Source organism: Acanthochromis polyacanthus, chromosome 10, assembly GCF_021347895.1.
Source record: "Acanthochromis polyacanthus isolate Apoly-LR-REF ecotype Palm Island chromosome 10, KAUST_Apoly_ChrSc, whole genome shotgun sequence".
NCBI classification, from domain to species: domain Eukaryota; kingdom Metazoa; phylum Chordata; class Actinopteri; family Pomacentridae; genus Acanthochromis; species Acanthochromis polyacanthus.
This window is the reverse complement of record NC_067122.1, coordinates 27665367-27678740: the sequence shown is the minus strand read 5'-3', so window position 1 is coordinate 27678740 and position 13374 is coordinate 27665367. Positions and strand designations below refer to the sequence as shown.

Here is a 13374-nt window from a genome sequence, read left to right as displayed (position 1 = left end):
TTGATCTGAGTTTCATTTCAGCTACTCATTCAAAGCTCTTTCAATTCTGTAACATAAATATCAATAACGAACAAAAAAAGAAAAAATGCCTTTGGAATTCTGGGTTTCTTTTCAGACAGAAACTATTTCGTTGACTGCAGTTTCTTTCCCTTTTCTGACAAGCCTTAAAAATCGGCCATCCTGCAGCTATTTGAAATGTTTCAACTGCGGTAAAATAATGTTCTATTTAGCTGTAAGGTGAGGTGCGAATGTGTTAATATTACATGCAGGTGTTATTAATTTCTCGATGGTTCTGTAAGATAAGCTCATTTACACTCTAATTTTGTCTTAGACCAAACCTTGACACTAAATGTATTTCAGGCTGAGTCTCATTTCATTAAATATTTCAGTTAATTTCAAAGACGGAAATTATACCTTCTGGTAGCTTTCAACTTTGTCACACTTCACATTTTTTTAAACTAAAAAATTACAGGCACTGTACATTACTTGTAACCATTTGTCAAAGCAAGATGAGTGTTTACTGTAAACCCACTTCGAGGAAACTGCCATTTCTTTTAAAACACTCTGTGAAAATCAAGTTAGGAAGCCTTGAAGCTTGCCTCAGTTACACAATCCATCACCCAGAACACATTGTCTGATTTCACTGCTCTCGCAGCGCTTTTATTTCTAGTCATGCAGATGTATATATGTTTCCCTCTTCAAACAGATGTTCATAATTTGGTAAAATGAATGGAAACTGTGTCAAACAGAGGAAAACACATTAAAAATAGGCTTGGTAAAGCGGCACTGTAAATGATTTTTTATTTTGCTTTCACTTTCTTGCTTTCATTTCCCACAACAGACGTGCTTTTCGACTGAGTTTTGGTTTCAGACAACTGCAATAACCCCTAAAGCAGGAAACAAAGGTAGAGCGAATACGTTAGATTCCTGCAAACAGCAGAGACAAAAATAAACAGCGCTGAAGCCGACAAACAAATCTCAGCATCAGACACTGAAACTCTCTCACGTCTCAAGTTTTTCTTACTTTGTCTGCGTATGTGTAGCTCCAGATCTTGCCGTTAACCCAGGCTCTGGACACCACCCTGTCATTTTCGTACTCCAGCCGTTCGGCCCATTCTCCCCTATGGATGGACGACAGCAGGCCTCCGCCGGAGTAGCTGATGTTTACTTCAGTGTACTTGCTGCTGGGCGACCACACGACGGGCCGGCCCAGCGGGTCGTACTGGATGTGGAGGGTAAACTTTCTGTGGTCATCGTAGATCTTCCCAACTCTGGTGCTCTGGTCAAAGTCTATGGACAGCAGGTTCCTGTTATGTGCCTGAAAAGAAAATCAGCAAAATGTCAGCCAGATAGAGGAGAACAAAATAAAACCTTTTTAATTTTACTGCTTCATAATCATCATAAATTCTGAATGAAGCTGCGGGCAAATATAAATGAAGTGGCATGTCTGAGAGAAGCCCAGATTTCATTAGTTTAGATAAATTAATTGTGACATTTAGAGCAAACCGGGCCTGCATAATAACAATAAATTGCCTTGTGAACAAGTGGAGAACCGAGTCCTGGGGACTGCTAATTAATTAGTGCACATCAGATAAAATGTCCTTTTCTTATGAAATATTCTGTTTGTACTTTCTGTGCCAAGGCAGAAGGGAAGAAGGTGTCGCAGTGTGTTGTTTGTGAAAAGCACAGAGAGCAGGGTGGGAGTCATTTGACCTATCAGACATCTCCCAGTGACGTCATAAATCACTCAAGACATCCAACTTGTTGTGTAACACTACTTCCAAGCACTGACATTTTCTTTTCATTTTGCATAAAGGTCAGATTGCATAACTCATGTGGTCGAGGTGGCTATTTGATCTATTCGCATGTTTGGCTGGTGATGGGATGTTAGTCTTTCTGTAGCACTGACTCTTAAAGATGGGGCTTTCCTGTATTATCACAGGAGAGTTTTACCCTGAGCCTGCGTTCATAGGTGCTGTAGTTGGTCTTGCTCTGCTCCTTCCTCTGCCTCCACTCTATCAGACTGGGAGCGTGGTCTCCGGGCAGGCTGATGTTACAGCGGCTGGCCGTGGGGCTGACTCCTCCCCCGACGCCTCCCGGGATGAGGGGCTCGGTGCTCAGCGACAGCTCCATCCCGCTCGCCAGCGTCACGAGGAACGAGCCGTCCGCGCTGACTCTGTACGAGCTCTGAGCGTGGTCTGGTGATGCAGGTGGAGGAGGAGGGGTGGGGTTGTAGGGGTCGACAGTTTGTCACGTGTGGGCACACAAACACACACCGCACAAAACCACAGATGCAAATATGCAGCAACAGATGAAACAAAAAAGTGTGAGAAAACATCAGTCACTGTCTCTCAAAAAGCAGCCTTGAGGGGAAAAAAAAAATCAATGACATACAGCAGCAGACTACATGAATGCAGTGTCTGGCTCTTTGTGTGTGTTTTGTTTCAATTAATTGCACAAATCACTGCAACTCCAACATTAGCGGCTGTACCGGAGTAGCTATTATATCTTTAGAAAACCTCATCTATTTAAAAAGAGACCATGGGCGGAAGAGATGGACAGATAATGAGAGGAAGAGACTGTAACAAAAACGGTGGTTATGGGAGGGGTGCTTGGCCATGACAGTTTTTCACACATTGCAAAAGGTTTCTTGCAAGCTGTTCCTTTCATTTCTATATTGCTCTGAGTAATATTTCATACAGAATCCGCACTTGTCGATATATCGCTCTGTCTTTGTAAAACACAATTAATAAAAAAGGGAAAAATAATCATAAAACTATATTTTAATCATAAAACTTAACACAGCTAATAAACTGGATAGTAACTCTCTCCCCTTCCGCTGCTCTGAAGCCTCTTTTCTGTACATATGGTTATTGTTGCCTCAGAGGCAGACAGAGACGCAGTGAATTTGTGGGTGGTGGAAGTAAAGGGCCACTCTAAAATAGTGTGTAGGGGGGTCATTTCAACTTTTTCCCTGGCAGCTCTGTCACCCTGTAGCACCGTGCACGTGGCGGCGAGCGCGCACGAGCCGGAGTGCATTCTGTGTGTGTTGCAGCAGCTTTTCCCTCCCTGCAGTCCTGTCATTGTGACAACTGCTAAAGCAATTAAAGGGATGACATGGAAGAAACTGCTCCCATGAGTGGCTTCTCCACTCCACTCTCATTTTCTCCTCTTCTCATCTCCGCCGTCTTTTCCATTTTTTTTCTCTCCCCCCGCAGTCGTTAAGACATTTCACAAGTCAGTCGGATCTGTCTCTGCTTTTTTTTTTTCTTTCTTTCGGAATAAATAAATAAATAAATAAATCACTTTTTTTGGGTTTTTACTGTCCATTAGTCTAGTTATGTAAAGAGGTCATATCAAATCCATGTGTGAATTATTTATGGGAAGTGGGATAAATCCTGTTTCAAAGCTGCGAATGTCCAGTGTATGAATTCAGTACGGCGGAGGAAGAAGGCGAACGAGAGAAAACACAGGCCGCAGCATGTGACCTGAGCAGAATAACAGCCACGTTATTGCAGTTTGACAGTCATAAATGTTTGAGCATCACTATAGGAACCTGCTGGCCCTGCTTATACATCTGTGTATATAGTCTATGGTTTAGAGCCCCCCAGATGAGTCATAAATGGCCTCGTGGTCCGCTTGTGGTGAACTAGATGGAGGCAGATGCGTGCCGATAGTGCTGTGATCCCTCCTGCGCATCCGCCAGTAAATACACGAGGGTAATACTTTTGTGCCCCCATAGTCGGCTCTGTGTATGTCCTGCAGTTTACCAGCGTTCCGAATGAACTGTGAGTAATATTAAAACGAAAACACACAACGCACACAACTCGCCGTGACGCCGTACCTTGTCTGAATGTGTAGATGGTGTCGCTGGCAGACAAGTTGGTACTGGTGACAAAGTTCTCACGGTTGGACGCCTCGACCTCTACTCTGGACCAGCGCTCCAGGTTGCCGTGGAAACCGCTCACCTCACCCGTGGGTAAGGTGATGTTGGTCACCCGACCCTCGCCGTTGTACCTCGGAGGATAAACAGAAAGACGATGATGTGCGAGAACAAACACACGCAGATAACTGTCGACCACGGACAAATGCACACAGCCCTATCCAAACACACACAAAAACGCACAAACACACAAACACACATATGCATTCCCACTAGCCCTCCGTTTCCCCCCCTCCACACACCAGCACTGGCACAGAGTAAGTGTCAACCATGATTTATATGTGTAATTATCCAGCTGTGGAATTTGAGACAGAGACCGGGTTGGCAGTGGTGAATAATTCAGACAGATGTGTTTTTAGTGTGTGTGCTATATGTGCAATATAAAACATGTATGTGATTTAAAGTGTTGCGGGGACGTCCTTCAGCGAATCAGTCACTTAAGCAAAGACTAGAAAGACAGAAAAAGAAAAGCAAAGAAAAGAAAGTCTCCCTGCAGCTTTCTGCGGTGTTGGTGCTGCAGAAGTTACCACCAGATGGCACTCACATTTCATACCGCTGACGTAGACTCTGTCACATTAACACACAGCCACGTCCATGCAGTACGATACCCACACAAACATTCACAGTCAGGCAACAAAAGCATAAATAAAACAGAGAATGGAGAAGGAAAGAAAGGCCAGAAAATAAAAAGAAAAAAGAAAAATGAGAGCTCAAAAAACTTACTCATAAACAGTCGTCCAACTGTTCTCATCACTTTTGGTTGCTAGGAGACCTGTGTTGCCATGGTAAGTGATGTGGGCGATGTCATGGCCTTGGGCTGACACCTTCCTTAGCGTTCCGCTGTTGCTAAGGGACAGCCAGTACACCTGTCCGCCAGGTAGCGCCAGCCACAGCGGCACTCCGTGAGCATCCCTCCTCACCTGGATGCCCCGGCCGTCGCGACACATCAGGCCGGACAGCTGGCCGTCGGTGCCGTAAGAGAAGTTGTACAGGTAGTGGCCAGTGATCAGGTGTTTGGTGTACATGTGGGAGCCATTCTGTCATGGGAAAGAAGAAAGAGACAGCGTGCCAGATCGAGCTACAGTGGCTTTCGGTAAATCTAATTTATCGTGCAAAGGCCCTCTGCGGTCTTAGTAGCTGTTAGTCTCAGACATGTGGTTTAGTCACAGATGCAAAACAAACCAAGGTCTTGACCAACCTACAAACACAGCAGTAGAAAAAGGACAACAGAATGAGTCGTGGCTTCTGACAAAGGAAAGAGTTTGTGGTTGAACACATGACAAATACAGTGATACACAAGAGAAATATTTATAGAAAATAAGAAGAAGCTACATCAGTTTCATTATTCTACTTAATACATTGTATTTTTCTGTTTTGGGAGTAATTACACCACATTTTGATGCTTTGGCAGTATTATCAAACAATGCCAATAAAGCATATCGAATGGAATTTAGTGAACGAGGTCGCATCATTCAATTAAAATATTTCAAAAACAACACTTCAAAACTTTATATATTATGCAACACAAGAAGGTGCATAACTTCAAAATACAAAAATAAAAATCAGAGAGGCAGAATTATATAAACCTTAACTATTCTTTTTTTTGGTAAATGTCAGTTTACTTGGTTTTATTTCTATGCATATACATGAAGATAGAGTCTGTGTTTCAGGTACAACTGCATCTTAAATGTGCGATGAATTATCAGGTTCTGCAATCCGAGGCAACGATATTTGATCATTCAGTATTTTTACTATAGCATTTTGTAATTTAAAGAAAACTATTTTTGTGTATTTTTTTCTGGTAGCTTGCTTTCCAGCAGGTTCCAGCAGGTTGTCAGTGGGTGTAAATAATAATAATAACAATGATAACTACTCTGTGTAAGAACGAGTTTGTGTGGGTCAAATTATTTAATTTAGTCATGTTTGAGCGTTAGGAAAGACTTCAGGTATGAGTTGGCTAAGTTGAAACTTTAAAAAAAGTGTAACACGACGTGAAGTTAATGTAAATGTATGTGAACCAGAACAGTAATGGGATTGACACATGGACGCCTTGTCCTTATTCTGACCTTAACGGAGACGCACTGCTGTGGTTTCAAGATATTTCAATTATTTATATATTAATTATGCATGTCTGAAAGACAGAGTGCAGGCATTGTGTACCTGGCTGAAGAGATAAAGCTCCTGGTCCAGTGGGGAGCTGATCTCCACCAGTCCGGCTGGGCTGGGCTGAGGCTGGTTGGGGCTGACGGCTCTGATCCGGATGTTGCCCAGATCAGCAATATAGAGGGTGCCGTTGGGGGCCACGGCCAGAGAGGAGGGGGCCTTGAGGCGAGCGTCACGAGCGTAGCCTCCGTCTCCTGATAAGAAAAACAAAAAGCGCATTACTTCGGCTTGCACAAACTTGTTATCAACAAGATAGCATAACAAAAAGCAGCTATGAACGCACACCGAGAACCAAAAATCATTCTTTGGCGTGAGACAGAAATCGCAACCGTCGCACACAAGGTTTGCAAAACATGACGACCCCATGGTGCCGCTTAAACGGTTATCAGTTTGGCTCAGGACTCAGACTTGTTGGGAGCTTCCCAAAGGAGTGGATATGACCACCTTGATAGTGACCTCCGCCTTATCAGACGGTGGTGGTAGGTGACTGAATGCATCCAGATGTCTTTGGTAGCGCAGCGGGATAATAGCCGGGTGAAGCCCTTTAGATGCTGTCAGCAGTAGGCCCGGGGCCTCTGATGGGTCTGTACAGACAGCAGGGTGGCAGTTTATCTCCTGACAGCATGCACACAACGCTTGTATGTTTTTGTGTTAGTGTGTGTGTGTGTTTGTGTGTTCATGTCCATTTGTATATGCGGCTGTGTGCTCACACATGTGTGCATGTTCAAAGACACTGTGTGAGTGTTTACGGCAGAGGGATGGAAACGGAAAGCCTCTGAAGAGAGTAATCATCTGTTAACAGCAAGACATGATTGAAAATATGCAAAGTACAACCCAAGAAATAGGGATGGTTACAGCCCATTGGCTTGTGGCATGGGAGAGACACTTCCCTTCATTTTGAATAGAAAAGAGACTGATTTTTATGAGCAGAATTAAATGATAAAATCACATCCTCTGACACTTACAATGAAAGCATGGCCTAACTGTCAAAGGAACATCTGCTTATTTGTTTGGCCCTTTCCTTCTTGCTTTTATTACATTTCAGGTGCCCTTCCATGATACACCAAGCCGTTCAAACGTTCAGCGGCTAGAAGGGAGCTTTTTCTTCCACCAGCTGTAATTTGAATGGATTTGAAAGGTTTCTCCCGTGCTGGTTTCCACTGAAATTTAGCTGGAGGTTTCTGCAAAGCAGGGGCCTTGATACGAATACAAATACAAACACATCGGCCCAAACACACACACATACACTTTCCAAATTACATACACTTACCTCTCTATTGTGGCTTTAAAGATAGCCTCTTCTTTTCTTTATATTTTCATGATTTCCATAAATGTCATTAGCATAATTTTTATTATTTTTTCAAGGAGAGTCAAAGCAGGACTTCTGAGACATTTAAAGTCAATCTGACTTCATAAATTTCGAAAGGCTGAAAGTAGAGGAGGAAACAGTGCAGGAGACTGACAAGAATGTTCTCAAGTCTGAAGCTAATAAAATGATTGGCCAGCAGGGACACACAGTCAGCAAGATTTACTCACTCACCACGAAGACACACTGGCTGTCATGAAAGCTTGAAAATTATCCAGTTTTTTGTTTCCTCAAAATATGATTCTGGCCAAGTATGATATGTGTTTCTGACGCACGCTCTAATGCGTTACTTAATAGTGCACTTTCACAACAATTGTGTGTACGTGTGTCTGATGACCCACCGGAGAAGCAGTCGCAGTTGGGGTCTATCTTACAATCGCAGTCCGTGGGGGCTCCAGAGATAACCGATATCTCCCCGTTGGTCGACACCTGTGGAGTTTTGAAAAAGCAGCACGTCACAAAGTGCTGCAGGGGATCATTGTTGAACAGAAGATAAAGCCTTTGTTATGTGTCATCTCTCCAACAAACAAGATAATGATGGCATTTCATAAAACGCTGCGGTGGAAACGCAGATTGGTGAGATTAAAATCAAAGGAAATGACGTATTCTTCTGTTACCTCAACTGAAAACATCTCAGATGATATCTCTGGGGCTTTTTTTTCAAAATAAACTTAGTAAAAAGCAAGAATTATTTCTCTTGGATGCATGAGAACATTCACAGTTTGGTCTAAATGTGGTTTCGTTGACTGACTGACAAATCTCGCTCTCCAAACAAATTAAACTGATTGTCCTGATGGGGACATGAAGGTGAAAACTGCAACACCGACAGCTTGATTTTGATTAATCTTGGGAGGATGATGCCTCTTAACAGGTCCAAGAGGTGCACGCATTGCTGGAGGTTAATTGGGAAAGACAGTGCGTTTGATTTAGATTTGATATAAACTTTATTATCCCTCGGGGAAGTTCATTTGAGGTGTGCTGTTGTAAAGCTGTTCTCTATTACTATTTATTTGTTTTCATTCCCTGACTTAGAGGAGAAGTCTGAACACTTGTGCTTCTATACTGTACCTCCAAAGCTCAATAATTGATACGGGATATGTTTTCTATTTGTCTGCAAAAGTGTCAAAACAAGGTGAAGATTTAATGCTGCTGGTACGAGGAGTTTTTAACCTTTGGACCGAGCCAGGTTAGCCGTTTTCCCCCCTGATTCCAGTCTTTCTGCTAAGCTAACCAGCTGCTGGCTGTAGCTTCATAATTAATTTACACACAAGAAAGTACCATCGATCTCCTCATCTAACTCCGCTAGTAAAGTGAATAAGCGGATTCCCCCAAAACGCTAAAGTATTTCTCAAAAATCTGTATTTATCAAGCATCTCCACGTGGAAAAAGTCTCCACATAAAGTCCTAATTTTAGATTTTGGAGTAAAAGCGTTTCATCACCTTGACCCAGGAAAATGCTCGTATGTCCTCCAGGATTCTGCTGCAGAGCTGTCCTAATCAGTTTTGTGTCCCCAGCATGGGGGACAGCAGCAGGGGAAAAAAAAAGCACACACTCACCACCAGAGGTGGCGAAAAAATAGAAAGCATAAACCTTTAATCTAAAATGATGACAAAGTTCTTCACAATGCGATAAATGCTCCATCTTCCGAACTACACCCACTGCACAGAAAACAAGTTCTCTCAATTTACCCCTAATTGAAAACAAACAAACACGGCCACAACGGAGCTAATTTGGGATGTAATGATTGTAATTTTAATGCACCTCAAAGCTCCAATAATTTGCATATTCAATAAATTCACTGGCGCTGCACAGGATTAAAATAAAATTTCAACACGTATTGGTTACGCAAGTGTTGTCCTTGATGTTCTGGCCAAATGTTCTGGGTGTTCATGTGATGGACAGATGTGTCTGGTTCATGAGAACACACCCCAGGCAATGCCAAAGCATCGCCTGAATATGTATTCCAGCCAGAGCGCGTTCACATTTAACGGTGCTTGTTATGCAGAAAAAAAGAGACTTGCTGGTGAAACAGTACGAGATGCAGCAGGTGTCTGCAATTTAAGATGAGATGTAACACCTAATTTGTGTGTCATTTCTTAGCTGTTCAAAATATATTGTCACATGTACCTTTGCGCATGTAGTTTGTCTTGGGAGTGTTCTGTACTTAACATAGTCTCTTCTACATCACACTGTATTTGCATCAGCCTGACTGGTTTTTGAACACGCTGATTGCAGAGAAAAATCTCACCACATTATAATCACATATCTCAAAGCACATCATCATTAATTCTATTTCACGGTTCAGTGTCATGAAACAGTGTCATTCTCTCTCAAAGCTGTACCTGTTGCTGATTGACTGTAGGAACCTTCAGAAATCTTGACAAGTGGATTTTTTCTTTAGTTCTAGTTTGACTTTCTGTCTGAATGATCCCTGAGACGCTTGATAAATACAGTCCTAGAAAAGCCCAACATGATATAGGTGTGACGAATAGCGTAAAGAAAAAAGACATTTGCCCTATTCAATATGACTGGCTGGTCCCCATCAAAAAGGCATCTGAGACATTTTATGTTCCTGTCTGCCTTCACATGGACCCAGCATGGTGCAGCAGACCACAAAGGGACTATTGATTGAGTCCAGCAGGCAGTATCTTTGTGATGTTGGAGTCAAAATGCTGCAGTCCTCTGATAGCATGCTGCTAGCTAATGGAGCTAATGGCCGCAACTTTCTTTTTTCCCCTTCTACAATGAAAACACGTTCTTGGTTTGTTTTTGCATGCATCAGTGTTATGTAAGCTCACGTATAAAAAACAGAATGTGAACGCTGCCTCGCTGCTCAGCATCTGTTTCGCAAACAACCTGACCACAGCGGGGGTTGTCATGCAACAAGTGTGAGGGTAAATTAGTGTCATCGGGGCAGATGGATCGCTGGTGTCAACCCTGGCTGAGCTGTTTTTTCCTGTTGTCATTGTTTGCAAGAGATACAAAATACATTCCTACACGGGCTCCTGCCTTGTGATCATTCACTGAGGCTTTTGGACATCTGTACTGAATTTAGCAGGAGGCCCCAATTTTGGATTTAGTAGCAGAATACAATAAGGTGCAATTTAAAGTACACTGGATAGTAGCAACCTTGTCTCTACAAAACTATGTTTGTATAGAACTAAACTGAATTCTCAATTATGTTTTGACAGAAACATATTTCCTCCTGATAAGATATCAGTAGGATGTGGTAGAAAATGTTCTTCTTCAATCAAAGAGCTGCATTGGGATTGGGATCCACCACAAATCTTGCGGGAACCAGCGGTTTTAACTTTGCTGCGGGCGGAATATGCGCGATCAAAAAATACACTCTTGATCCTGGGATTTATCTCAACCAGAAGGATGCAGTCAACAAATGAAGAAGAAAATAAGATTAGAGCAGGTTTTAACAATGCAAAAGCAAAGCAGGTTTGACATTTGGACAAGTTCTCAGTTGCTACTGAATAAGATGGTAGAAAACTCGAGTTTGTTGGAACAATTATGCAAATCATTGATATACACAAGGCATAAATCTGCCACTTCTGGGTTGAGGCGACACCTGCTCCGTTCTCCTGAGTAAGCTCTCCTTCAAAGATAAAGAACTTCCTCCTGCACATACTAAACAAGGATATACTTTCTGCCCAAGAATAACTAATTATTATGAATGTCATTATAATTTCGCTTTGTCAGAAAAATATGCATTTATTTATTAATACTGCACAGTAAAATAATGTTTCTATTTTCCAAAAGAATGTACCACAAAATCAATGGAACTCTACAATGTGTAGGCATGAAGGGTCAGAGTGTTGGTGGGTGCAGGTAGGAGCTGTTGGTAAAGGTCAGAGGTCCACCACAGTCCAGGAGGATGAAAGGCTGGTGGTGGCATCAGTCCAACACAGGACTTTCACCCACTCACAGGACTTTGGTTTTTGTCGGTGTAGACACATTTCCAAGTGTCTTTCCCTTTTTGCCAAGGAAAAATAAGAAAAACACCAGCTGTGGGGCCTCAAGAAAAACCTGAAAGTTCCTGAAGCCCCCGGCTTCCAACACAAATAGTAATTGGCACCCCATCATCTACTGTACTGCCTAGTCGATCAGTAATTATAGCTGAAGCTCCTGAACAGCGGGGAAACCATAGAAGGATTTGGCGAAAGAGTGAAAATTTGCCAGAATTATAAAAATCTATGTGTGTAGTAAGAAATTCAGGTACTAATCTCTGCAGAAGCAGCTAACTTAGATCTTTGTCGACAAAATAAGGCTTCTTGATAATTTCTCTTCTCTGAGTCCAAACTTTTCACTACTTGTGGTTTATTTTCATTTGTCATTACATTAGCTGTTTGGTTAGGAGGCTGCACAGGAGCTTGGTGGTTAGCAGTTTTGCCTTGCAGCTATAAGATACCCGGTTCACGACCTTTCTGCATGAAGTTTGCATGGTCTCCCTGTGTATGCGGGTGTGTGTGTGTGTGTGTACATATATATATATATATATATATATATATTTATACATACAGTATCTATATATGAAGAGTTCATTTGTAAAAACAGGTAACTTCATTTTCAGAAAACTCATTTTTTTTATTGTTTACTTGAGATAATAATAATAATAACACTAATAATCAATTTTTTCTCTATTTTGTCATGTATTTTTCTACTGAGTCAAATCCACTCAACTTCAGTTTGATTGATATTATCTCAAGTAAACAATAAAAATAAAAGTTTTCTGAAATTTTTTTAAAACGGAGTTATCTGTTTTTGCAAATGAACTCTTCATATCTCTATCTATCTATCTATCTATCTATCTATCTATCTATCTATCTATCTATATATATATATATATATATGTGTGTGTGTGTGTGTGTGTGTGTGTGTGTGTGTGTGTGTGTGTGTGTATAGAGAGAGAGAGAGAGAGAGAGAGAGAGATTTTTTTGTTTTTGTATCAGTCCGATGGCGTGCTTGTTGCATCAGAATTTAAGTCACGATGTGTGCCAGCTAGTGTATGTTCTGGTTGACAATGAAGTGGCTATTTTATTCTATTCTATTCTATTCTATTCTATTCTATTCTATTCTATATAACATTGGTTGATTAAAAAGGTGCAACAGTTGGAAAGCCATGTATTAAATGGCAAAGATATGTTGACGTCTTTGTGCTACGTTATAAACAAATGTAATCTCGGAGAAAAGATTTCAACATAGGAGAGAAAGCAATTTAGTTGCAGAAGAACACAATTTTTGCAAGACAGGACTCAACTAGTAGCACAGAGCAATATAATAACACTCTGCATAAGAAAATATGTTGTAACTTTAGCACTAATAAATAATAAATGACTTGGCTAACACTTCAATGAATGATTTTCATGCTGCCCTCCAAACCTCAATCAGATCTGTAATATGTTTAGTGACCTGTTGGATGCGGTTGATTCGCCTCTCATCAGTCTCGGCGATGAACAGTGTTCCCAGATGGGACAGGGCGATGGCCTTAGCAGCCTCCAGGGTGGCTCGCACCGCCGCCCGGCTCACCAGGTGATGATCAATACCCGGAACCTGGCAGTGGATGGGACGTCCTGCCACAATACGCACCTGAAGGCTCTCAGACACCTGAAGAAACCACACTATTATTTATTATCTATGCAAAAGAAAAGGCAGAATGTCAGCAGTTACATCAGCTCAACAGAATCAGCCTTTGAGAACAACAAAAGCTGGAGTTGATCTGTTGCTTCAAACATCCTGCCTCATCTACTGACTCATTAAGTTTTTACAAGATGCTCAAACGGGCAATTCATTAATTTTGGAGAACCCTTTGAGTGACATTTTCTTAAAAACAACTCCTGCAGAGAGCTGTGATAACGTGCTATTTTTTCTTTAACAAGGTGCTCCTTTTGCTTT

The 13374-nt window shown here is 41.8% G+C and overlaps 1 protein-coding gene across 1 annotated transcript in view; it reads right to left on the bottom strand.

Annotated features, from left to right (window-relative positions):
- tenm1 (teneurin transmembrane protein 1) overlaps positions 1 to 13374 on the bottom strand; it is a 194627-nt gene that overhangs the window by 12065 nt on the left and 169188 nt on the right. The window contains exons 25-31 of the mRNA XM_022205180.2: positions 12892 to 13086; positions 7814 to 7901; positions 6104 to 6300; positions 4667 to 4980; positions 3845 to 4017; positions 1954 to 2198; positions 1025 to 1318 (exon numbers count right to left, since the gene is read on the bottom strand). Of these exons, the coding sequence (XP_022060872.2) occupies positions 1025 to 1318; positions 1954 to 2198; positions 3845 to 4017; positions 4667 to 4980; positions 6104 to 6300; positions 7814 to 7901; positions 12892 to 13086 (1506 nt within the window). The remainder of the gene's footprint in view (positions 1 to 1024; positions 1319 to 1953; positions 2199 to 3844; positions 4018 to 4666; positions 4981 to 6103; positions 6301 to 7813; positions 7902 to 12891; positions 13087 to 13374) is intronic.